A 25,817-nucleotide genomic window follows, 5' to 3' on the forward strand; every position below is an offset into this window, starting at 1 on the left:
AGATTGTAGGTTCAATTCCCAGTCAGGACATATGTCCCTGTTGCTGACTCAATCTTCCGTGGAGGGCGTGCAGGAGGAAGGCGATCAGTAGTATTCACTCATCGATGTTTCTCTCTCTCCCTCTCCCTTCCTCTCTCTGTAAATCAATAAAAACATATTTTTAAAAAAGATTATTTTAAAGAAAGCATAATAACAGCACTACATATGGTTATATTAATATAGTCAAGTCTAATTACAAACAGCACTCATGATTCTCCATGTCAACCAGTAAGTGTCAGGCAGATATCACCATTCAGTTTCATTCATAGGTGTAACATCTTCATCCTTTGTTGTTTATTTAGCATAATCATCTGTTTGTATCTTTTTGAGTATATTTTTTATTTATTTCAGAAAGGAAAGGAGAGGGAGAGAGAGATAGAAACATCAATGATGAGAGAGAATCATTGATTGGATGCCTCCTGCATGACCCCTACTGGGGATTGAACCCGAAACCCAGGCATGTGCTCTTGACCAGAATCGAACCTGTGACCATTCAGTCTGCAGGCTGATGCTCTATCCACTGAGCCAGACCAGCTAGGGCTGTTTGTATCTTTGAAGGTCAAAAGGTATGTTCCTTTTTAGAAGACCAGACTGGCTTGGCCCTTTAGAGCAGAAACTGGTTGGCATTAGTGGCCATACAAGGCTTCAAAATTCCTTATCTCTTGAGAAAAAATATAAATTGACAAAAATAAGCACTCAAATGCAGATTGATAGTGTGGAGAGACCTTGGGGGCAGGGTGTCTGCTGCCCCTTCCCACCCAGTTCGTCTCAATTCAGCCTCCTCAGGAACCGCCTGTCTTATCCAGGTGGGCACCAACTGAATGGCCAAGGGAGATTATTGGGTTCCTCAGGGCTGAACCTAGAATTGGACACCAAGATCCAACTGGGCTGCTCAGTCAGAGGCTCTCATGCAGGGGGGACAAAAAAGGTTTGGGTGGGATTAAGGCCCACGCCACAAAGCTAAAAGAGTGGACTCAGGCCTATGTCTGAACAGACTCAGGTAGATTAGGGAATAGGAGGCTTTGGTGGAAGGTCTCAGGCCACGTAGGTGTGGGCCAGACTCCACGTTGTCTGTGGCCCACTGTCGTGAGCTGGTATTGGAAGGGATCACAGTTGGGTCATGGCTGGCTCGAAGGCCCGGACATGAAGCCTAGGATTACTTCTCCTGGAGTTGTGACCCTCCGCTGTGCAGGGTCAGGTGTGGACTTGAGACGGTCTCTCTCCCCAGGTGAACAAAGCCCTGAAGCAGAAGTCAGACATCGAACACTATCGGAACAAGCTGCGCCTCAAAGCCAAGAGGAAGGGGTATTACGATTTCCCTGCAGTGGAGACAAACAAGGCTCAGACGGAAAGAAAAAAGATGTATGAGAAAGCCCCAAAGGAAGTCGAGCACGTGTTGGATCCAGACCCGGAACTGTGCGCCCCATTCGCCGAGTCTAAAAACAGGTGCGGTCTGTAAGGGAATTATTTGAAGGTCGCTGCGCCATTGGTGGGATGAGGGTAGCGGGTGCCTTGGGCAGTGCAGTCCTGGTCCCTTGATCTGTTAGCTTAGGACTGTCATCTCTGAAGGCCGCTGAGCCAGACCATTCTCTTTTGTGTGAGCATGTGCTCCACAATGAGTCTGAAAGAGAATAAAATTGAAGCCACAAATACTTGGGTAAACAACCATAATTGTCCTTTAGCTTAGTGATATTTTCAAACTTCAGCTGTTTCAGAGCTGGGTGAAGATATAATCATCACCTACCTGGTTATGCAACTTCCAGATCAAAGGACATGGTATTTTTCAATTATTTTAGAGGCTCTTGCATAAGAGAAGCAAATTTCATGCCTCACCTTTTCATTCAGCTGCAGTATTTACCACATAGCTACTTGGAGCTCTGTGCTGGGTTCATCTCTTCAATTCATAGATTTGGTCATGTATTTGACATTTAGTGTCACCTGCTATGTATGAGCCACCACGCAAGATGCTGAATACTGTCACAGTCGTGTTGCTTTTTCTCACTCATTTATTCACTCATCCATTCAACTCATTCAACATTTTATGGCAGACCAGACAGCCCAATTGCTGCTCTTAAGGTCCGAAGTGGGAGAGAAAGATAACCACCTCAAAAGTTTATTACGCACAAGTGTGATGGGAGTTGGAATGTGAGGAGCTGTTACAGTCTATCAGGGGACCCGGCCTCCCAAGGGAAGGTTAGGCCCAGGGGTTTGAATTATCATCCTTCCAAGCTTTGTTGCCAGCTAAGCAGAGGGTGATCTCACCTCCTGGGTTAAGGAAGAGAGGTTCTAGCAGAGCTGTGCACGCCCATCTTTCTTCTTTTCCTCCCCACCCCGAAGCACTTCTTCAGAAACACTCCTTCATGATTTGAGACCATGGCTTTCAAATACACATTCTCCTTGGTGACGGCCCCTTGGCTGGGAGCGTGCCAATGCTCTGACCCGCCCCCTAGCCTTGGCAGACACACTCTTCCCAGACTGGGTGGGACAGGACCGTTCCCTGCCTGAGTGGGTGTTTATTAAAAGCAGACTTGTCCATGTGACAGGCTTGGATGGGAGACACAAAACCCAGCTGGGAGGTGAGGCTAAACTTTTTGAGCGGAATTGACAGAATTTATTTTCAACAAAGAAACGAGGGATTTTTAAACCAGTGCTTCATTTCACATGCTTCTCATTAGGCTCGGGAGGGACAGCAAGCTGTTGATGTGAAACCACACTGTGACAGGGAACACAATGCAGGTGTCACCATGTTGATAACTGTAGAAAGAAGAGAAGATAGGGATTTTATGGGGAGGCGGGGGGCTTCTTTAGAGTTTACTTAGCATGTTGAGACCTTTCAGTTCAGCAGTCTTTTGTAGACAGGGTGGGAAGTTGTTTTTTTCTGGGTTTCCTGCTGACACTGAGAAAAGGAATCAAAGATCATGTGCCAATGGAGAACTTACCTTGGAAGCTATTTGAGAAATTAATAAAACTTTCAGTTGAAGCTTTAAAACTTTTTTTAATTTTTCAATTATAGTTGGCATTCAGTATTATATTAGTTTCAGGTGTTCAGCCTAGTGGTTAGACATTTATTTCTATAACTTGTGAAGTGATCCCCCTGATAAGTTTACTACCCATCTGGCACCATACATATTTATTCCAATATTACTGACCGTATTTTCTATGCTGTACTTTAGATCCCTGTGACTATTTTTGCTTCTTAACCCTTTCACCTTTTTCACTCAATCCTCCATACCCCCTTCCATCTGGCAACCATCAGTGTGTTCTCTGTATCTATGAGTCTGTTTTGATTGTTCATTTATTTTGTTTTTTAGACTCCACATACATGTTAAATCATATGGATTTGTATTTCTCTATATGACTTATTTCACTTAGCATAATACCCTCTAGATCAGTTATTCTCAACCTTCCTAATGCCGCGACCCTTTAATACAGTTCCTCATGTTGTGGTGACCCCCAATTTCATTGTTACAAATTGAACATAATTAAAGCATAGTGATTAATCACAAAAACAATATGTAATTAAATATGTGTTTTCCGATGGTCTTAGGCGACCCCTGTGAAAGGGTCATTCGACCCCCAAAGGGGTCGCTGCTCTAGATCCATCCAGGCTGTCGCATATGGTGAGATTTCATTCTTTTTATGTTGAGTAATATTCCATTGTATACATGTACCACATTTTCTTTAGAACACAGTTTGGGAACTGCTTTCTTAAACTATAGTAGGATTAAAAAGCTCCTAAAAATCCAAACAAAATTTATCATTATCTACCCAGCTATATTTTCAGAGGTAAAAAAAAACACCTACTTCTCAAGTTTGCAAGTATCCAAATTTATTGACTTTTAAAGAATATAGAAAAATAACAACAAGAAATTAATACACCTCTTGGAACTCTATTTGGTTAAAATAAGTAACCTCTCTACCTAAGAGCCTAAGTATTTCTAAGTAGTTTCTTGCACACCGTGCACTCTGAGGGTCTGGTCAGTTGCGGTCCACACTCACCAGCAGCCTAGAAGCTTGTATCCTAAAGGCGGCTGGCGTGCACTCAGCGTCTAAGCTCTCATTCACCTCCGTGGTTCCTGAAGGGGCTTCCACAATCTCACTTTGTATTTCTAATGCTTCCAAAATAACCTACTTTCCTAATCCTAGGGTTTTATCCCCAACCCCCGTCTTAGTAAATCTTTTCTAAATGGGCTAATTGGCAATCTCAGGGCAGCTGTGAAATCTACTTTTTAAAAAAGTCTATAATTAGGTCAAGGAAGAGAGCTCTGTGGGGTCTCAAAGTGTGAATCACTCAGGACGGATTCTGTTTTACAAAGTTGTGCTCCATTCCTAAAGAAAGCCCCTCATTGCAGACAGCTCTAGGGCACGTTTCATTATGGTCGGCTTTAAACTCTTACATTAATCAGGATTCTTTTGGTTGCAAGTGATGGAAATCCAGCACAAACGGGTTAAGTAAAAGGGAATTTATTACTGAACATAATTGAAAGGTCAAGGCTTCCGGTGTGGCTAGATCCCAGGGATCATGCCATGTCTCCCATATTTATCTTGCTCTCTCTTCACTCTTTGCTGGCTCCTTTTCAGGCAGGCTCTTACCTCTTAGCGGCAGCAGCACCTCTAGGCTGGTAGTCTATCTTCTTAGAAACCTCAATGCCGAGAGAACGCCTGTTTCCTGGTTGCTCTAGCAAAAGCCCTGGGATTCAGTGTCCTTGGACCAACTCCCTCTGACCAATCAGTGTGGCCACGGGGGTGGGATGCTGTGATTGTACAGCCTGAATCTCATGCCAACCCCTGGAGCCAGCGAATGCCACAGAGAACAGCATATGGGTACCAGGCAAGCAGAGATCACAGGTGCTCTCTACATAGGTGTAAGCCCTCGCGGTGAGGGAGTAGGTCTGTTGGTGTCTGTGTCATTCCCTGGGCTAATTGCAAGGGTAGTGTTTTGCTTTGGGAGTCCTAATGTCTGTTCTAGACTAACAGGGTGTGACTGCCATGCTGTGACATGCTGGGTGTGTGATCCTGAAAAGGTGTGTATACCTGCCAGATTTCTGGTTTCCCACAGAGCCACTGAGAACAAATAAAGCAACTGTTTTACCTTCAACCCATGAGTAGATAGAATGTTAGAATCAAGACATAAAATAGGTGGTATTTGGGGAGTTCGCTCAAGATAGATGCTCTGAAATGCAAGTTATTAACAGGGGGAAACTTCTTGTTGGATGAGAAGGAAGTTGGTGATTTTGTCATTCAAAGGATCACGTGAAAGTCCCCTGTCCCCACTGGGCCTCACTGCCCACTTGTGTTACTTCCTGTGGAAAAAGCAAAGCAAAGCCACAACCCTCCTTCGTTGCTGTTGTTTTCCTCCTCCTCAAAAAGTTCCTCTCATGACAAGTGGAAACAGGACAGTGGTGGCAAATGTTGGCATTTCCAAGGGGGAACCGAGGGGAGCCTCTGACCGTGCTGCTCCCTGGGACTGGCGTGCTTGGTGCCCAGGTGGGCATGTGGCTGCCTGTAGGTCTCGGCTGAACTGTCACCTCTCCTGGGAGGCCTTCCCTGGCCGTCCTACCTAAAGTTGTCCCCCATCATCATCACCCTCGGTCACATCCCCTTGTTGTTTTTCTGAACCTTAATATAAGGCTTTTATTGACAACAATACTATACTTTATGGTTGATTAAACACACACATATGAATATTACATATATAGGGTGACCCCCCCAAATGTATACATACTAGTACACTGAATAATTATAAAGGCAGTGTTTATTAAAATACATTTCATGTTCAAAATTGAGCTAATAGCTATTGAAGTGTGTGTCACGTTTTTGAAGTCTAGATGAACAGGTATGTGTGTGTGTGTGTGTGTGTGTGTGTGTGTGTATTTTGGCTTTAAAAATTTTTTCAATTACAGTTTATTCGATATTATTTTGTGTTGGTTTCAGGTAGACAGCATGGTGGTTAGACAATCATATGCTGTATAAGTGTTCCCCCTGATATTTTCAGCACCCAGCCGCTACCATACATAGTTATTACAACATCATTGACTGTATTCCCTATGCAGTACTTTACATCCCCACAACGGTTTTGTTGTGCTTCTCATCTCCTTGTTTTTCTTACGCAGGGGGCTTACACTATTTGGAGAGCACTTATCACTCTGAAATTATCATGTGGTTTATCTGTCTCTCTCATTAGAATGTAAGCTCTGTCTTGCTCACTGTGGACCTTCATCATCTTTCATGGTGACTGGAACATAGTAGGTACTCAGTAAATATTAGGTATGATGGACAGATGGACCAATGGATAGAGGAGCCCCAAATTGCCTCTAGTTTATAACTCCTTAGGCCAGAGGGGAAACCACTGTGGTGAAGGTAGAAAAGAAAGTCTATCCAAGTGGTAGTATTAAGCATCCCATTAGCCTCCGGGTTTATTAACACATCATGGAGCCCTGCCTGCAGAATCGGAAAGATGAATAAGAACAGGAGGCTGCTGAGTCAACAGTCAACAGAAGCAAGTTTGTTCTTCCAGTGTTAGCTCTTTTCAAGGGTCAAGGGAAAGCCATTGGCCTAGCCATCAGCAGGATTTTAGATGAGGTTGCAGTGTTGCGATGGATTGTAGTTACCAGATGAAAGAGCATTTACAATTCAGCCAAATGGTTACAGCATCTGGAAAAAAAATCTTTATTCCACTATTTCTATGGCCCCTGGTGACTGGGGAGCGAATGCCGTCAATTCTGAGATTTGTGAGGCGAATCCAACCAAACCCTTCATTGGTCGCCTGTATTTTGGATCAGTGGAGAATTCCATCTGTCAGGGCATTTGCTGCATCATAACAGTTGTTGGATTTTCTACAGGCAACAGACGAAGAACTCTGTCTACCGAAGCCGGCAGTCTCTGAATAGCCCAAGTCCGGGGGAAACGGAGATGGACCTTCTGGTGACACGGGAGCGACCCCGGCGTGGAATTCGTAACAGCGGATATGATGTAAGTCTCTGTTGGGCCAAGCTTTTCTTTCCCTGAATGCAAAAGGGATAGAGTATCCCATATGTTTCAGTTTAGTGTATAGCCGTGGAATTTAAAAATGCAGTAAAATCTTTTCTGTTTTATTATTTCTTATTACCTATTTGCGAAGTAAGACTATGTGGAATGGCCAGAGTAGGAATGATTGGTACAAGGGTCTCGATTTCCAAATGCAGTCATTTAGAAATAGTTCAGTATTGGCCTTAAACTCAGAGATTCTACACTCTGTTCTTTCCCCCTCTGTTCTTAGAAACTTAGTATGAACCATGGCCGTGGGTTAGGACTCATTTGAGGACAGGCTGCTTTTCATCCATAGCAAGGCTGAGGAGTTGGATTTGTTGGTTGCATAACTTCTCAGTTTGCCATGGACACGGTGAGGTGTCAACAGGGAGATTGGGTGATTTCATGTGATGAAGTACATGTGATGTGCAGTGATATCTCCAGACTGCAAAAATTCTGCTAATCCCATCAAACTTCCCCAGACGATCAGTTATGATTTGGTGCCTCCTATCGCATTGTGCATCCTGTCGCATGTCACTGCACCCGTTGAGTTGCGCTCACATGAACGATACCCTGCTGAGATATTCAGTAAGCTTCACCCAGCCCTGGAATGTCAAATGGTCTCGAATATATTCTTAGGTCTTATGAAAAGTGTTTCTTTCCCATTCTTCTAAAATGTTTCTCTTACTACAAATAAAAAGTTTTCTGTAATAGAGCTATGATTGAAATATGTCTGGATAAAGCTTTGTCATAATTTGTGAGGTTGTCATTTGAAAATGACACTTGATTTCTTAAACATACCATACTAATTTAATGGCAAGAATATTCCCTCCCCCCCCCCACCCCCTCAGGATTGGTCATTGTTTTCTACAGTAGCTAAAAATGGAGTTCTTTAATGGTCCAATTAAAATCAGAGATAGCCTACCTAATTTGAATTTCTAATTACCTCCCTTATATTTAAACTTGATGTTTGTGTTGGTGGTGATATCCTTCTCTCTTATTTCTTTTTCCTTTTTTAATATAAGACAGTTTGATAGTTTCGTTTTATAAAATTCTAGATGCTTTGGGCAAATCATGTTTCCCCTCCAGATTAAAGTATTCAATATTAATTTTTCTCCTCGTAAAAGTATTTCTTGTACTAAACTCAGTCATCAATTGAATAATCAGCCTGTGGTTGAATGTTGGGCATTGGACTTTTCCTGTTCATCTCTCCCTACCGACAGTGCATGTTCTTTCTGGCTGCTTGTAGCTGGGGGAGCTTTTTCTTCTGCTAGGCCCTAGGGCTTCTCTGAGGTACGACAAGATTCTTAAGTTATCTCAGGTTTAGTATTTATAGGTTTCTTGTGAGATTCGAGGCACATACATTTTACTATTTGAGGAAATAGGCCAGAGGTTTCCGTATTTTGAAAAGAGAACATTGCAGATTTTTTTAACCGCTGTGCCAAGAGCGAGTACTCACTTTTGGCATGTCTTGTTAGTAAATTACCTGGAAGGAGAGAGACGATTTTTAAAAGGAGGTTGCTCACCCCTCACAAACATATATAAATATCCCAATCATCGATTACATTAGGAAGGCACTAATAGATTTTTTAAAAATATACATTTCTTTGCAGTGTGCATATGATCTCAGAAATAATAAGCAAATACGTTTCCTTAAGAGAAAATGATCATCTAGGGAACGATTTTTAAGAATATAGACTGTTGACTATGAGAATGAAATTGCTTCTTATATCTCCTCCTGTGTTTTTTATTCTAATCATATGAAAAGTAGCTATCATTTACTGACTGCACCCTGTAGATCAGGCCCTATTTCAGTCTTTCCATGTGTGTTGTCTAATTGAAACTGAAAAGTCAATAGTCAGTTAGGTACTCTCATTATGCCCATTGTCCAGATGGGAAAACCAAGGCACAGAGCAGCCACATAATTTGTCTGCCCACCTCCAAAGCCCATTTCCTTAATCACCATGCACTATGACTTCTATCTACACCCACCCTACTAAACATCTGTCCTCACCTAAATATAGAACATAATAGATATTCTGTATTTCTGAATCTCTCGAAGAGGCTCAATGTCAAGTCTCCCAAGAATTCTTGCATGGATAATTCACACAAGCAAAAAACGGACCAGCAGATAAAGTAGAAAAAGAGAAGAGTCATCGTTTTAAACAATGCATTCATTCTCTGAGCTCTTGATTTTTCAAAAATGTCAAGGCACTCCTGGCAAAGGAATCCATTAGCCCAGCAGTGAGCAGGTCATTCAGTTGGAAGCATGTCAGTCTTTCTGCTGGGACTGGGGAACTTGAAGCCGGGCCAGGATTTCCAGTCATTGCTGCCAGATTAGGAAACACCAGGGGGACCTGCTCCTTGACATGGCAGAAACAAAAGCCCTGGGAGATTGATTCCATTGTGAATTTTCCCAAAGTTGACTACTTTAGAGTCCCAACCGAAAAGCCTGCATGTAAAAACAAACAAACAAATACGTGCTCCACAGGCAAATCTTAGCGCCAGGGCTGATGGAGGCCTGGACTGTTCCAGGTTTTTCCACAGGCTCCTCTTCGGGCCTGCACAGGAGAGCCTCTTAGCTCCAAGGGCTTTGGGAATCAGTGTGTTTTGCAATAATTCTGAACCTCCTACTCAAGCTAACAACAAAGGATGTAACACGCTCCTGGAAGTACCTGTGGCTCATTTGGGTAGTAATTTTCTAGGAGGAAGCACCCCCTTTAGAAGAATGCATGATTTTAGAAAGATGTCCAAAGCTGATCATTCCTAGGTGGCCAGACCACATCATCAAATTAAATTGTGGCATTGACATGAATTCCTCCCAGTGCATAAAGTGGGTACAAGCGATCCTGTCAGCCTAATATTTAAAAGCAAAAAAGAAATCTGTATTTCAAAATGTTTTTTAAATGTTCTTTTCCAAATGAAAGTCATAGAAAACAATGAAGCAGTGAGGAAAAGAAAATGGCCCAAATGTGAATTCTGGGGCAGAATAAAAACCCAAGTGATTATTCCCCCATCGGCCGAATTAATAACCTCTGCCTGTGGCTGATGAATCAGACTTTGCTTCCAGAGGGCAAGTAATTAATTCGATCGTTCCCCAGAAATAAAAACCAACCCGGACCTGTGTTTGGAGTTTAAAAATCTATGACAGGAATGGGGTCAGCTATGTGCCTTGGCTGTGAAGGAGACCGAATGGATTGTCTGACTTACGGCTTCGCAAATGAACGCTGACGTCCCAGACGAGACGCCTTTGCAAGCTCCTGCCCTTCGGTTTCTCTGGGCACCTTGTCCAAGGTCCCACGCCCTGCAGGCACTCAGAGAGCACTCGAGGCAGAATGGCGGGCTCAGACCCTAAAATGTGGGCAGTGGGTTGAGAACATTAAGAAGGATGATGGGTGCATCCATGCACCTCAGAAGGGAGATCGAAGGCTCTGCCACGGCAACCAGTCATTGGTTCTCATCCCAGAGGCGTCCTTTCAGGGAAATGGTTTGAAATGTTCGGGAACACCAGCTGCTTTTCCATCTGAAAAGGTGATGTTAATCTACACAAAAAGGGGTGCTACACCAGAGAAGGTTCAGCTGCAGAAAACATGAAGCCATTTAAATAGACAAAACGTGACTATGAGGAAGTGGGTGCTCCTCAAGTCTTCGGAGGACTGGAGCAATGTTCCAGAACATTCCTGAGGAGGGGCCGCTGCCTCTGCCCGAAGCAGGAAGATGGGGAAGCGGCTGCCCTGGGTCTGACGAGGAGCAGAAAGATGGGCGCTGCCTCATGTCCTCAGCCCAGACTGCACACTAGTGCACGTGATTACCAGAAGCTGACGTTTCAGCCACGGCCACCGCCTCATGGAGGGCCTGACGGGCACGTAGCTTAACCGTCAGCCTCCGCACTACAGGAGTGCACGCTGCAGAGGTTCCAAATGCCCGTCCACTGTCCCCAGCACGCACCATGTGAAGGGGAGATGAGGCCGCATTGGGAAGCAGTTGGGGGAATCGGTGGAGGAAAGCAAAGGGGGAGGTGGGAGCATCGCTCAGCGCTCAGGCCCCAGCCGCCTGCCGAAGCCCGGGTGCATTGTGCTGTGTGTGATGGGGTGTTTGTCTTGCTGGCCTCTCTGGGCTGACAGTGCAGCCGGTTCCCCTTTGATCCAGGTGAGCAGGTGGAAGGAGGCCAAGGAATCGGAACAGTTGTTTTGATGGGTTCCATTTGCAAGGGGATGAAATATGATCTGGAAAGTTCCTCCCCCCACCCCCACCCCCTCCTGCAATAGCCTATAGCAAGTCTGGGGCCTTCTAGATACATTTGTAAATCCCATTATTAACAGGACTCTCTCCTGCTCGCCCACTCCCACCCTCCCCCAGCATCTTACCGCTTCGGCATGACGGTCGGAGGCCAGGGCAAAGCACAGGAATGTCCTGGCAGCTCATGGTGTTCCCAGTACAGGTACAATCAACTTCTAGTTTCATTGAGAGGCAAATGGTTGGATTTGGAGGCTTTGTCCTTCACCACAACCTGCTGCCGCCCTAAGAACTAGGTGCTCTTGTGTTGACCCCACTCCCCCCACTGTGACGACACCCCCTCATCATCCCACCTAGAACTGTGTTACATGTGTCTCCCATCTCAGCCTTCAATTTCTTTATCCTACCTCTGCCAGCTGGTTCAGCTATTAATAGCCCTGGCTTCATCTGTTATCTTAAGTTAATTTATAGTACATTGTATTTTTTAACAGAGGCTTTTAATCCAAAGGAAATGCATGATCATCGGAAATCAGGGTCCCTCACTGAGCCTGAGGCAGAGGTGGAGGTGTTTGGTGGTGAAGGGAGCCTTTGGGTGTAGGCAGTATCTCACCTGGCTGGTGGCTGCCCAGAAAGACACTTGTTAACCCTGCAAAGATGGCAAGTCGGGGGGAGGAGCAGGAGGCAGGTTTAGGAGGGAGCAGGCCAGGTTTCAGGATGGCCCAGTGGCCTCACTCAGAGCCAGGCCTTCCCTGCAGGCCCAGGACCTCCCCCAAGGCGGGCAGATTCCCACTGGGCAGGAGACAAGCAGCTTCCTTCTGTCGTGAGCGCACAGTGCCATCTGCCTGCTCGTTCTCTGATTCCTGGGATCTGGATGCCGCCTGCTCCTACTCTTTACCGACCTCCCCCCCAACCCTCCCGCCCCTTGACCAGTGTAGCTGCTTATTACAGGCCAGGGTCCCCAGTGTGCTCTTGGTATGACTACCTGTAGGGGAAGGGAAGGAAGCAGGATTGGGCAGAGTTCAAAGCTGGGCCATGCACAGATCCTACAAGGTCTCAGCTGCCCCGCGGGGAGCTCTGGAGCTCGCATGGCCCTGCAGAGTTGTCCTGAGTAACAAGGTCAATTCCCAGTCGATAGCGGAGCAGCTGGCAGTGTGCCCGGAGCTGGGCGAGTGCGCTCTCCGGTCCTGAGCAGCACAGCACAGTGTCCTCTCTGCGCTAGTCCCCCAACCCTGGTTCTCCTTGGCCCACGTGTGGCCTCCAAACCCCTGCTGGAGCCAGAGGCCAGTAGGCAAATGAGAACACCCCTTGGGAACCGCTCTCCCTTTCATTTCCTCCAGCAAACATGTATTGAGTGCAGTGGAATCATTGCATCATATCTGCAATGAACACAGGAAAATTCAACAGCATAAGCCCTGAAAGACAAAGGAAAAGGGTAATTTAAATATTGCAAAAAAAACCACAAAAACTTTTGCATATATTCTGTTTATATTGATTATTTTTTTTGCATATTTTTTATAAGGTTGTATCCCTGAGCCTTGTATGTGTACTGTGTGGCCCCTTTAAGGATTTTCAAAGGTTGTACTATACATGGTAATATTTACCTCTCCGCTGGCATTAGCATCTAAGCCCCACATGTACTACCTGTGGGAGGCTCCATGGAGAAGAGAAAGATGGATTAACTCTAGTGCTTGTCCAAGGTGCTTTTATGGACAGACAGGTACACACACACACGCACACACACTCTGCTGTGGCAGTGACCTGGGGTGGGAGCAGGGAGTCCTTCTGAAGGTTCGAGCCTGTCTGTCCCACAGCCTCCGCCGGTTCCAGTCCCCAGTACTCACCTGCTGAAGCCGTCAAATAGCTGCCAGAGGAATTCAAAACCATACACCCTCGTATAACATCCTTCAGTGGCTCCACAGCTTCGGGGAATAGACTCAAACTCTAAGCTAGTGGCTCGGGACTCACCTGCTCTGGCTGGCCCTGGCCTGCCCTTCTACCAAAGCTCACCACCTCTTGGCTCCAGCCCCACGTGCCCTTCCCAGACTCGTCGTGTGGAGTCCCGTCTGTGTATGTGTGTCAGACGTGCTCAGAACATTCCCTCCAATCTGCTCCATGCAGACAAGGTTTCTCAACCTCGCCACTATGGACATTGGGGCGGGATGATTCTTTGTCTGGAGGGCTGTTCTGTGCATCATAGGATGTTTAGCACCATCCCTGGCTTCTACCCACTAGATGTCTGTAGCACCTCCCCATTGTGACAACCAAAACTGTGTTCAGACTTTACCAAAGGTCCCTGGGGCAAACCCCTTCCCCAGGTGAGAACCGCCTGTCCAGGCATTGCTTTCAGAACTCGGCTGAACATCATCTCCCCCAGAATCTTTTCCGACCCCTTATTTCCGTGGGTCTCACTTAGATGCCTGTCCTTTGTGTTCCAGTAGCTCCTGGGACTCACTCCAATCAAAGCTCTTACTCCCTGTCTTCCAGCTGGGAAGCAGGTTTATGTACATGACTCCTCCATCGGACTCCTCAAGGACAGGAATCATGTTTTATTCATGCTGGAAACCTCAGCACCCGGAATAGGAACTGGCGCGTAGGAGATACAGTGTCTGTCTTTGCTGAGCAAATGAACAAACAAGTGTGTCGGCCAGAAGAGGTGACTCCTGTGCTGAGACCTGAAAATAGGGGGCAGATTTATAACTCTGAACTATATATAAACATTTGCTTTGACTGGCCTAGGAAGAGTATAGACAAGAGGGTGTTACTACTGTTTAAAGTTAAGTCTAAATGGTGGTTATCAGTTAGGATGCTTTGGCTAAAAGAACAGAAAGCTCACCCAACTCAAACTATCTGAAGTCATTAAGGGAATGTATTGGGCACCGTGACTCCGGGCATGGCATGGTTGGGGCTCCGGTTCATTTCTCTGCCTCAGGCAGTACTGTCCTCTTCATGTGTTGGCCTTGTCTGCAGGTTGGTTCTCTCTGGTGGGAAATGGCTGCACAGCCTCGGGCCTCACATCTTCATTCTGCTTTGACCAACGCAAGAAGAGAATTTCCTTTCCCAAATGTGAAACAAGATTTATGGGTTTTACTCTAACTGAGCCACTATAGGTCAATGGCCCACCCCTGTATCAATCACTGTAGCAGTGAGGGTAAGGGGAGGAGGAGGCTTACACGGATTGATTTAACTCAGTCAGACCTCACCAATGGAGCTGCGCCAGCTTACACCCCCCGAGACACAGGGAGAAGAGTGGATGGATGCGGGGGGCCATCCACAGGGCCCCGTACTTGAAGAACATTGGTGGTTGGGCTTTTTAAGGGGCAAAACCACATAATCCTCCTTGTCAGTCCTCCCTCCATTTCAGCCTCTCATCTTGGGTCGACCCTCCCTCCGTAAAGGGAAGGATCAGCGTGGTGATGAGCCAATGACCACTGTTCCCGGGGGCTTGGGAAGCCCTGGCTGAAGTTAGAGATTGTGTTTCAGAGGCAGAGAGAATGGCAGAGAGGGGTTCTGTGAGTCTGTGGATTTTTCAAAAGGAGAAAAAGCAGGTGGGAGTTGGCGGTGGGAGAGGCTGTTTGGTTATGGAGCAGTGCTGACGCTCAAGGTTGACCCTCTGTCTCCAGCCACCTGCAGTGCCCACTCAGCTAAGAAGACAAGGAAAAGCAGGTGATGACTCGCCTCAAAACCAAGAAGCAAAATAGCTTCCCACGAAAGAAGCCACTCTTTTGTGTTTACTTTTAGGTTGATTCCTTTTTAAAAGGTGTTTTTAATCAATGCACAGTGGCTCATAGGTTATTCTCAGCGTTCACAGAATTACTATGGGACAGTTGTGCTCCTAGCCTCTGGAGCTAGGCTGCGTTCAAGTTCCAGCTCAGTATAGCAGTGTGAATTTGGGCTAGTTACTTCACCTTCTGCACTTTACTTTCCCATCTGTAAAGTGGAGATACAAATGGTACCTGCTTATAGAGTCCTTGTGAGAATTAAATGAGCTGTCACACTCTGGCTAACAGAATCCATGGGGGAGAGAGAGGGATGCACATTTTTTTGTTTCTTTTCCATTCTAACACTTTAGACATCTCAGAACTGATATGAATTTTGTCTCGCGCCAAAGAGAGGATTGTATTTTTCAACTGGTGCCTTTCTCCAGCATGATGGGACTACAGAGGGCTCTGCAAAGTGTGCCAAGACCTTCCCCCCATTGCCCCCACACTGGCCACACTGCCAAAGGTGATCGCTAAGGTCACACAGGACAGCCAGTCATTGTAACTTAAGTTAAATGGGGCGTGGGGACTTGCTCCGTAATTGAGTTCCCACCGCTCTGTGGAGGGCGGCAGGCTAAGGGGGACAGACAAGAGGACGGAGCCTTATGCTCCTCCTGCAGGATGGAGAAGGTTTGCTTTGGGAGCAGTGAGTAATGCTGAGACTTGTCCACTTGCCGAGGACATGGAAACACGTTCTTTTACTCTTGACTGTCCACCCCCTAATCTCAGTGTGATAAAAAGTGCCCCTCTGCTTAGAAATCTACGAGAGACCCTGTAATGTCATTTCCCCTCACCAAGATGCAGAAACAGCGTGCTGCTTTCACGTCCTTCTAGCTTCAAAGTGGTTGTGGGTCATCCTTTGGAAAGCAATCAGAGTGAAATTAGAAATTTTCCTGAGAGTTTTTAAAATTCCATTTGCACACTTGTGGCGGAAGGGAAGTTGGCCTCCTCCCTGTTCTGAGAAGCAGTTTCCGTTTATTGTCAGAGAAGCTTTGAGATGCAGGCTCGGGAGGAACTGCTGAGTACCCCGGTGCCCTGAGAGCTCCTCTCCCTACAGAGGAAGTGGAGACTCCCTGAAGCTTGGTTTCCAAAGCAGCTTTGTAAATATGTCTCTGCTTTCCCAGTGACAGGCAGCACTTGCCAGGAGGCTGTTAAGCAGCCCGAGCGGGCATTCAAGGCAGAGAAGCAGCACTGTTTTATGTTGCCCAAAGGGCCTTATTTGTTGGGGAGAAAAATGGGCCTGGAGCCAGAGCCATCCATCATGGCCAGATGGGCCAGAAATCTATCTCGCTGAAACCCCTACTTGGCCTTTGCCGTGAAGTGGCGGAGTTTGTTCAGAATCTGTTCTCCTTGCTGGGTGAAACTGTGGTTGACACTGAGCTGAAAATCACTGCCTTGAGGCACATTTTGGAGAGAGCCTTCAAATTCTTGTGCTTCAGAAATGAAGTGCCTGGGTGAAGCAACGTGATACTGCACACACGTGTGTATCCTGGAAAGGAGGACTGTGTAAGACATCGATCTACTTTGGAGCTCATAACTCAAGAAATTCTAGAATACATGGCTTTAAGAGTCCTTCATTCCTCCTCTTTAACTCCATCCTATATAATAAAAGCCTAATATGCTAAGTGTCCGGTCGTCCATTCAACCAATCAAAGTGTAATATGCTAATGATATGCTAAGGTCGCTCAACCACTTGCTGTGATGTGCACTAACCACCAGAGGGCAGACAGTCGACTGGTAGGTTAGTTTGCTGCTGGGGTCCGGCAGATCGGGACTGAGCGAGACAGGCCGGACATGCCCTGGAGACCTCCTGCAGTCCCTCCCCAGCTGGCCAACCTCCTGCATCCCTCCCAGCCCGTATCGTGCACTGGTGGGATCCCTCATCCTGGCCTACACCCTCTGGCAATCTGGGACCCCTTGGGGGATGTTGGAGAGCTGGTTTTGGTGCGATCCCACAGGCCAGGCCGAGGAACCCACTGGTGCACGAATTCATGCACCAGGTCTCTAGTTTTAAATAAAATTGTCTCATTCATTTTAGACACATATAAACGTCTTTTACTATTGAAGACTTTTGAGCAGAAATTCTCCAGGCTGTATTTTTTAAAAGTATTTTTACTGATTTCAGAGAGGGAGAGAGAGATAGAAGCACCAATGATGAGAGAGAACCATTGATCAGCTGATTTCTTAAATTCCTGGTATTTGCCATTCTGAGATACAACAGGAAACATGACAAAATCCCTGTCTTCGTGGAATTTATATTCCAGTAAGGGGACAGATAATAAACATGTGGACACATTGCTATATTCTGCAATGTCAGAAATGCCATAGAGGAGCACAAAGCAAGGCAAGGCGGTGGAGAATAACAGGAGGTGCTCTTCACAGGTCGGCCAGGGTAGGGCTCTCTGGGGAAATGACTTTTGAGCAGAGACCTATAAGGAGGGAGCCAGCCAGGCTGACCCTCGGGGGGAAAAACATTCCTGGCAGAGGGAACTGCAAGTGGAAAGGCCCAGAGGAAGACCTATGCTTGGGGAGCTCAGAGAACATTAGGAGACCCATTGTAGCAAGATACCTGTTCTCAATAAAGGGTCTCAGCCTTGACTCCTTTTTTTACTTCATCCCCACACCTCATCTAACCTCATCTACTGAATCATGTCAACACTCTTCCAAAATATATTGTGAACTCACCCACATCTTTGTCCGTGTCCATCTCACCCAAGACCCTGCCATCTCTTCTCACTGACCTCCCATGAATTTCAATTACACTTCTCCTCTGCTCAAAATTCTTCCAGAGATTTCCACTGCCCTTTGAAAACAGTTGAACCTTCTGGCCATGGCTTTTAAGACGGTCTGTAATCGGGCCCCTGCCTGCCTCTCCAGCCCCATCTCCTGACAGCCAGGGCTTCAGCCACATGGTCCATGTGTTCATCAGCTCGGGCTGCTGTACCAGAGTAATACAAACCTGACAATGAAAACAACTGAAACCTATTTTCTCACAGTTCTGGAGGCTGGAAGTCTGAAGTCAAGTCAATGTTGTGCTGGCAGATTGGTTCCTCCTGAGGGCCATGAGGGAAGGTGTGTTCTAGGCCTCTCTCCTTGGCCTATGGATGGCCGCGATCTCCCTGTTTTTACACTGCCTTCCCTCTTCATATGTCTCTGTCTGAATTTCCTCTTAGAGATCATTCTGAATTAGGCCATACTGATGACCTCATTTTAACTTAGTTACCTTGTGAAGACCCTGTCTCCCAATGCAGTCACATTCTAAGGTGCTGGTGGTTAGGACTTCACCATATGAATTTGGGGGGGGGGGGGGGCACACAGTTCAGCCCATAACAGTCCACTTTTCTCTTTCTCAGATGCTACAACCTCTTTCCCAATTTGGGATTTTTCATAAGCTATCCTATGATCATCCACGATGGTATCCACAGGCACACTTGGAATGGTTGTGGATTAACTACTCTCCCAGAGCCTCACCAGTCTCAGACCAAAATCTGCCACAAATGAAGACTTGTTAAATGAGCATTCATTAACAGCCTCCACCCACAATCCAGGCCGAGTAGCTCAGTTGTTTAGAGCATCATTCCCATACACCAAGGTTGTGGGTTCGATCCCCAGTCAGGGCACATACAAGAATCAACCAATGAATGCATAAATAAGTGGAACAACAAAGATTGATGTCTATCTGTCTGTCTCTTCCTCCCTCCCTTCTCTCTCTGTAAAAAAAATCAACCATTAAATAAAAATCAACCATCCATAAAAATAAGCATTCATTGACAGGCAAACACAAGATAGTCCATGCAGCCTGTTCTGGAAGCTGATAAAGTCCTAGCTCTCTGCCCATGTAGATACCATGGCTACTCCCTAAATGAAAGGTTCCCTGGAGAAAAGCAGGAGAACATTCTAGATCCTGCATCTCAAACTTCACCAGGCATCAGGATCTCTGGGTGGGTTTGTTAAGGTACAGATGCTGTGTTCTGCCCCCAGAGCTTCTGATTCAGTGTGCACACCTTGACATTGGTGATCTAGAGGCAGGTTTTATTATTCTTTCTGAAATTGGCATCAGGCAGCCAGCAATTTGCTAACCAATGGCTGGACCCAGGACCATTCAAAGAGTTAGTCTAGAATCTAAAGTGACAACCCTTGGAGTATAGACTGCAGAATGCTCTAGATTCTTGTACCTAACAGGCATGGGGGCAGAGAATGTCTCTAAAAGGTTTTAGAGAATACCATTCATGTCGTCAATGAAAAGCCATTTCTCATGGTCATTATGCTCATTAGTAAAGCCGTGGCACTGCTCGAGCTCTGGATAAGTGAAGTGCACAGGGATAGCTGAGTGTGGCCTCACCGATGCAATGATAGCTGACTACCCATCATGTGAATTCCTGGATAGGGCACACATGCCTGATATCACCGGTCCAAGCTGGACAGTTTAGAGCACGTTACAGGCAGCATTAATGAAAAGGAAAGTGAACTAACAAATCCGTGGGCATTTGTTTGATCCCACAGACTGAGCCTGAAATCATAGAGGAAACCAACATTGACAGAGTTAACGAGCCGCGGGGCTACGCCAGGTCGCGGCAGGTGAAGGGCCACTCTGAGACGTCCACGCTGAGCTCCCAGCCCTCCATCGACGAGGTCCGGCAGCAGATGCACATGCTGCTGGAGGAGGCCTTCAGCCTAGCGTCCGCGGGGCACGCAGGCCAAAGCCGGCACCAGGAGGCCTACGGCTCAACACAGCACCTGCCCTACTCGGAGGTGGTGACCAGCGCCCCGGGGACCATGACGCGGCCCAGAGCTGGGGTGCAGTGGGTGCCGACCTACCGCCCAGAAATGTACCAGTACAGTCTGCCCCGGCCGGTAAGTCAGACATCCTGCCCGCCGGCTATTACCAGGTCAGTCCTGCCCCGGGTGTTCCAACAGGGGTCTCCGAGGGGGGGCGTCTAGTGATAAGTCACCTTGGAATTTGGAGATGGGACTTTGCTGGGCTCTCATCCTGTCCTCCACCCATGGTCCAGGCCTAAGCCTTTGAGTCCTCTGGACATACCCGCCCTTATATCCAACTGTAATACACTTTGGGAAGACCTTCCTTCGCTATTGTCCCACCTGTGAAGGGCTGACCTCATTCTTCGTGCACTGATGGTTTCCTACATTTCCAAGTGTGAGGACCCATTTTAAATGTCCAAACGCATCGCAGAGCTGCATGTTAGGGGTCCGTGTAGCCTGGTGAGTCAGAGCAGACGCTCTGGAGGCAGGGGGCTGGACTCTGAATCCCAGCTCTACCACTCACTGGCTTTGTCACTTGGGGATGTCACTTAAGTTCTCTACAGATGAAATCAGCAAATGAAAATAACCTACTTCCTAGGGTTATTGTGAAGAGTAAACCAGTTGATATATACCAGATACTAGAAGAATGCAGGCACACAGTAAACGCTATAGAAGTGTCAGTCATGTTTATTTCATTATTTGGTAACTGCATTTCAGTAGCTGAGAAAGCACCCAATGACCAAAGCTTCCATGAATAAACAACAATTTTAATTCGTTTGCATTGTGTTCATTATCATAGTATCTACACATATCTTTTTATTTAAAAAAAGACTTAGTTTTATAAGCCATACACCATAATAGATGATGCCTTGTACATGTATAGATTCCTCCTTTGTAATATTTCATGGCCTATCCCCAAGGATTACTCATTAATAGAGTTTATAAATCGTCATAGTGACATGTAATTACATAATAAAAGCTAACATTTGTTGGGTTTCACTGTTGCGAGGTCCTGATCTAGGTGTCATGTGTGTGTTAGCGCATTTCTTTAGTTTATACTACAAGCCTCTGACACAGGTACTAGTTTTATCCCTATTTTACAGATGAAGAAACTGAGATTACAGTTTGTTCAAGTCACACAGCCGGAAAGGGACAGAGCCAGGGCCCAAGGCCAGGCAGTATGGCGCCAGAGCCCATATTCTTAACCAGCGTGTTTTTCTGCCTCGTGCTGTGTTACAATGCCATTCATATCACTTCTCTCATTTTCTGTAGCCTGTGGACTTGTAGAGCCTTGTGAAACCATCAAACATGTTAGCATGTCATTCCTAGCATGTCATTCTCCAGCCTAACCTTTCCCTGTTGATTAAGCATTAGCAGGAGAGACCAAAGTTTATTTGAAACTGAACCTCTGAGGCTATACTTGGGTGAGGTCATCATCTTTGCAGGTACAGAATTTCTGTTTTGTCCATTTGCCCCACCCTGTATATATTACCTCTTAAGTGTCTGTCCCCTGAGAAAAGTTACCTGTACCCATTCTATAGTGATTCACACTGACTTCGGTTTCATTGGTTCATCCTCCCGAGCTCCATGTCCCAGGATTCCCCCCCAGTCCAGAGTAGAATGGCACTCTCCAGCTGACTGACCTTAGCCAGTGACCACAACTCTGAGCCTCAGATTCCTCAGTCATTAAGTGGTGAGGACAAGAGGGCTGCAGGGAGGGTGAAATCCAGGTATCGTGCTTAGCACAGTCCCGGCACCTAGTCAGCATCCAGTAGTCATTTGCCGGTATTAATTAAAGTGCTTTACATGGTTCCTAGCACATTGAATTTCTCGATAAATGCTAGTCATTAATATAAAAAATATCCTCTCCTTTGCAGTGAGTCCTACTAGTTATATCCCTTTCCCCCGACAGTTCTGAGATGACGTCTTCTCCTCCGATTCTGTGAAATTCCTTTCAGCGCATGCTCTGGGTGCCCCAACTCAGAGTTCCAGAGAAGCTGCACTTATGTCTAAAGATGATTCTCAAGAACAGCGGGACCCCTTTGGCTGGAGGCCAGATTCTGGGAGTCCATGCAGAGATCTGGGTTTCAGAGAGAAAAGCTTAATCAACAGGATGAGCCTTAAAACCAATGGCGGCCAAGAAGATGCCACAGACCACATCCGTTATGCTCGATTTAACAAAATCTTCTAAAAATTTCATGGTGGGACATATAAACACTTAGATGGTTCCCTTTGTCATAATATGGGGTTGGCAGTTGTGCCAAGAAGGGCAAAAACATCAGCATGATATACTTTAAAAATGACAACACTGAAAAAAAAAAAAGGAAAAGGCTTGAGAAATAACACAACAGAGAGGAAGGCCATCCAACCCATAGGATATCAAAGGCAGTTCTTTTGTTATTAAGGTTTTCTTTTTTTTTTTTTTTTTTTTTTTTTTTTTTTTTTTTGCTAACAGCACATGTGGCCCCTATTTTCATGAAAGGAGAAAACAGCCTACAATGCACAATAGCCTACAAGTCAAAATGATGGTTCTTAACCCAAGTTCTTGTGGAGCCCCCTTGCGCTATGGTAATGAGGAAATCAATAGGAAAGATGGCAATTTAGAAGGATAACGGTGATTACTTTTCAGCTTCCCAAAAGCAAGGGCTCTCGCTCTGCCGGAGGATAATTGGAGGCTGGTGGTTTTAAATGCACAGGGTCACGCTGATGGCATTTATATCGTGGAAAAGGTGACTGCTGGCAGCGTGGGATTTCTTTCTGCCCTGCATTTTAGGAGACTCTTGACCATATTTTACCCCTTAAGTCTCTGAAGAAACTGGATTCGACACCTAATGACCAATCGACTTTGGCTAATGGGTCTGTGCCAAGGGGAGGGAGAACATCCTCAGCCTTCCTTGGGTGTCTGAGAAGGGGTTTCCATGAAAGGTAGCAGGTGAAGGCATCCCCCTCTACAATTACTAGAGGCTTTACAGATGGAACTGACAATAGTAATGATGATGATGATGATAATAATAATAATAATAATAGCAGTTGCCATCTATTGAGCTCCCTGTGTACCTGACACTGAGCTAAGTGCTGTGTCGACATTACTTATTATCATCGAACAACCACCCTATGAGGTCAGTAGTATTACTCAATGAAGAAACTGAGGCTTGGAGAAGTAAAGAAACTGGCCAAGGTTACACAGCTAGAAAGGGAAGAACTGGGGTTAGGACCTCGAGCTGTCTAACGTCAAGGCCCACTCTCTTTCCACCCTGTGGCCAGGCCGGTCATAGGGATGCCCTCCAGGCTCCGATGAGAACTCGAATCTCCAAAACTTCAGTGTGATCTTCTCATAAGGAAGCGTACCCAGTTGGAGGGGATTTTGTCCATTCCTTTCATTGCCCCTTGTAAGGAAGACATGTCTATTGGGATGAAATTGAGAATTGTACATTCTTTTTTCCTCCTCTCCCCTCAAAAACAGAACAAAATAAAAAGACCCCTCCCAAACCTTTGCTTATGGTGAGATATAAAGAACATTTCTTGTGTTCAAAAAATGTTACATTTCTCGTGTTTCTCCAAATCAAATGTGAATCTGTCCTGAGTTCCCATCTGCCCTGGTGGGTGGGAAATTCAATGTCAGTTGTTACTGAGTTCCCTTCACCTCTGGTTACACCAAAGTCATTGGTGGTTTGATGGAGTTGGATCATCAGGAGAGGGTCCTCCCCAGGGTGGCTCTCATGGGGCATTGTCCCAACTCGGGAGTCCTTGAAGGTGGGTCACTGTCATTCCCGGGCCAGCCTGAGCAAGGGATCTTTGCCTCTGGACTGCCTTGAGAAATTCCTTTTGAAAACCAACTGAGCACCCAACATCTGGCAAATGCATGCCCCTCTGAGTGTAGAAACATCATTCGTGCGAATAAAGACCCTTAGTCTACACAGGAGGGCTCCGTGGGGAGAGAGAAGGAGGGAGAGAGGAGGTCCGGAGAATACTTATTTCAGCCCACAAACTCGGGTGTGTAAGACACATAACCTTCGATATTTTTATGTTATCTTCTCCACATGCCAGAAGCTTACTGTCCGTCAGGGCAGTCTCCCTCCATATCCCTGGGTTAAGCTTATTGGGGTTGGGGTTCCAAACCATGCTGAGGGGGTGGGGAGAAGGCTTCAGTATCGGGCCCCAGTTTGTCCTCATCTCATGCTCTGGCTGGTGTCCCTGAGAAGTCCTTGTTTCCGCTAGTCTCCAGGCAGAAGTCCAGGTAGAACACAGCTGTGCCCTGGTCCTCCTGCTAATAAGCTCTCTCCAGACCTCTCCATTTCTTCCTCCCATGCTCATGTGTTCTGGGGGAGGGGGGAATTCTGTGAGTTCTGTGCTGCTGCTGGTTCCTGGGCTTTCCTAAAAGTGCGTACAGGTCCCTTGTCTTTGAGATTCCAAACATTGCTATGGTATTTGTGTCCTCTCCTCCCCCTCCCTTGCCCCTCCCTCCAGAGCGAGGCAGGACACACAGCCCCTTCATCAGACCCATCAGCATCTAAGCTCCCTTGCTTCCTTCTAACTCTCCTCTCATCTAACCGAAGGGTGTTTACCTAATCTAGGGGCAGAGTAGTCTAAATGTACCTCACTTCTTCCAAGTCTCTTGTTTGGGCATCAACCTTAGACCTTGAGCACTTTGGGGCTTAGATTTTTGATAGAATCCTAAACTCTTGCAGTTCAATAGCTCTGGCTTTTGAAATACCAATAGGAACTGGCTCTTAGACCATCTTCATTGGCTGTGGCCTTCCCTGGGCAGAAAGATGGTATGCCCTCACTGCTTGGGGCAGGGGAAGAGCCCTGGATTTAAGAATTGTGTGTGTGTGGGGGGGGGGGGAGGACCTTAGTTGCTACAATTACTATATCAAAATATCCTGTCTCAGCTTAGCCGGTTTAGCTCAGTGGCTAGAGCGTCGGCCTGCAAACTGAAAGGTCCCAGGTTCGATTTCGGGCACATGACCGGGTTGTGGGCTCGATCCCCAGTGGGGGACTTGCAGGAGGCAGCCGATCCATGATTCTCTCTCATCATGGATGTTTCTATATCTCTGTCCCTCTTCCTTCCTCTCTGAAATCAATAAAAATATATTTTTTAAAAATCCTGCCCTGACCAGTTTGGCTCAGTGGCTACGCTAGAGCGTTGGCCTGTGGACTGAGGAGTCCCAGGTTTGATTCCGGTCAAGGACATGTACCTTGGTTGCGGGCACATCCCCAGTAGGGGCTGTGCAGGAGGCAGCTGATCGATGTTTCTCTCATCGATGTTTCTAACTCTCTATCCCTCTCCCTTCCTCTCTGTAAAAAAACCAATAAAATATATTTTTTTAAAAAATCCTGTCTCAGAAGGAAGGGAATATCACTTATCGAGTACCTACTATAACATGTGAAATGAGTCTTTCAAACAGCCTTTGAAATGGAGATTTGATACTAGTACCTTCATCACCTAATGAGAAGGTGAGTTGCTCAAGGTCAAACAGCTGGTAAGGATCAAAGCAGGATTCAAGCCCATCTTTGACTCCAAACTCGTGCCGCTGTACATGCCACCTTAGCTCAGAATTGCAGGACAGCGCCCTGAACTGGCTGTGTGATTTTGACGAGACAGTTTACTTCTCTGGGGTTCAGTATCCCTTCTGTTAAGGTAAGGGGTGTGGTCTCAGTGTCTCCTGCTCTCTTTCCACTTGAACCTTCTATGTCTGCCAAGGCCTTGGAAGCCTCAGATATTCTATCAGTAGCTCTTGTGAACTGACGGAACTACCAGGGTGTAAAGTTATTTATAGCTGCGTGTGGCTTTCGGTGAACACCTGTTCTGCCTGGCGCAGTATTCTCAGGGTCAGCACAATGCAGTGGAAGGGGTACCATGAGGTGAAACTCAGTGTTGTCAACAGGTATGGAAAAGATTGGCACATCCACTCTGAACTGGACAAGGGCCTCCAATGAGGGTGGGTTGGCGTTGGCCTGTCCGTGCTCCTCCCCCCACTAAGGAAAAGCCTGAGACCTTCTGGCCTGTTCCTC

The 25,817-nt window shown here is 46.4% G+C and overlaps 1 protein-coding gene across 1 annotated transcript in view; it reads left to right on the top strand.

The window, feature by feature from the left end:
* Nucleotides 1-25,817, top strand: part of KIAA1549L (KIAA1549 like) — a 202,744-nt gene that overhangs the window by 168,064 nt on the left and 8,863 nt on the right. The window contains 3 exon segments of the mRNA XM_023761814.1: nt 1,268-1,485; nt 6,882-7,011; nt 19,545-19,895. Coding sequence (XP_023617582.1) covers nt 1,268-1,485; nt 6,882-7,011; nt 19,545-19,895 — 699 coding nt within the window.

Source organism: Myotis lucifugus, unplaced genomic scaffold, assembly GCF_000147115.1.
Source record: "Myotis lucifugus unplaced genomic scaffold, Myoluc2.0 scaffold_218, whole genome shotgun sequence".
Lineage (NCBI taxonomy): Eukaryota > Metazoa > Chordata > Mammalia > Chiroptera > Vespertilionidae > Myotis > Myotis lucifugus.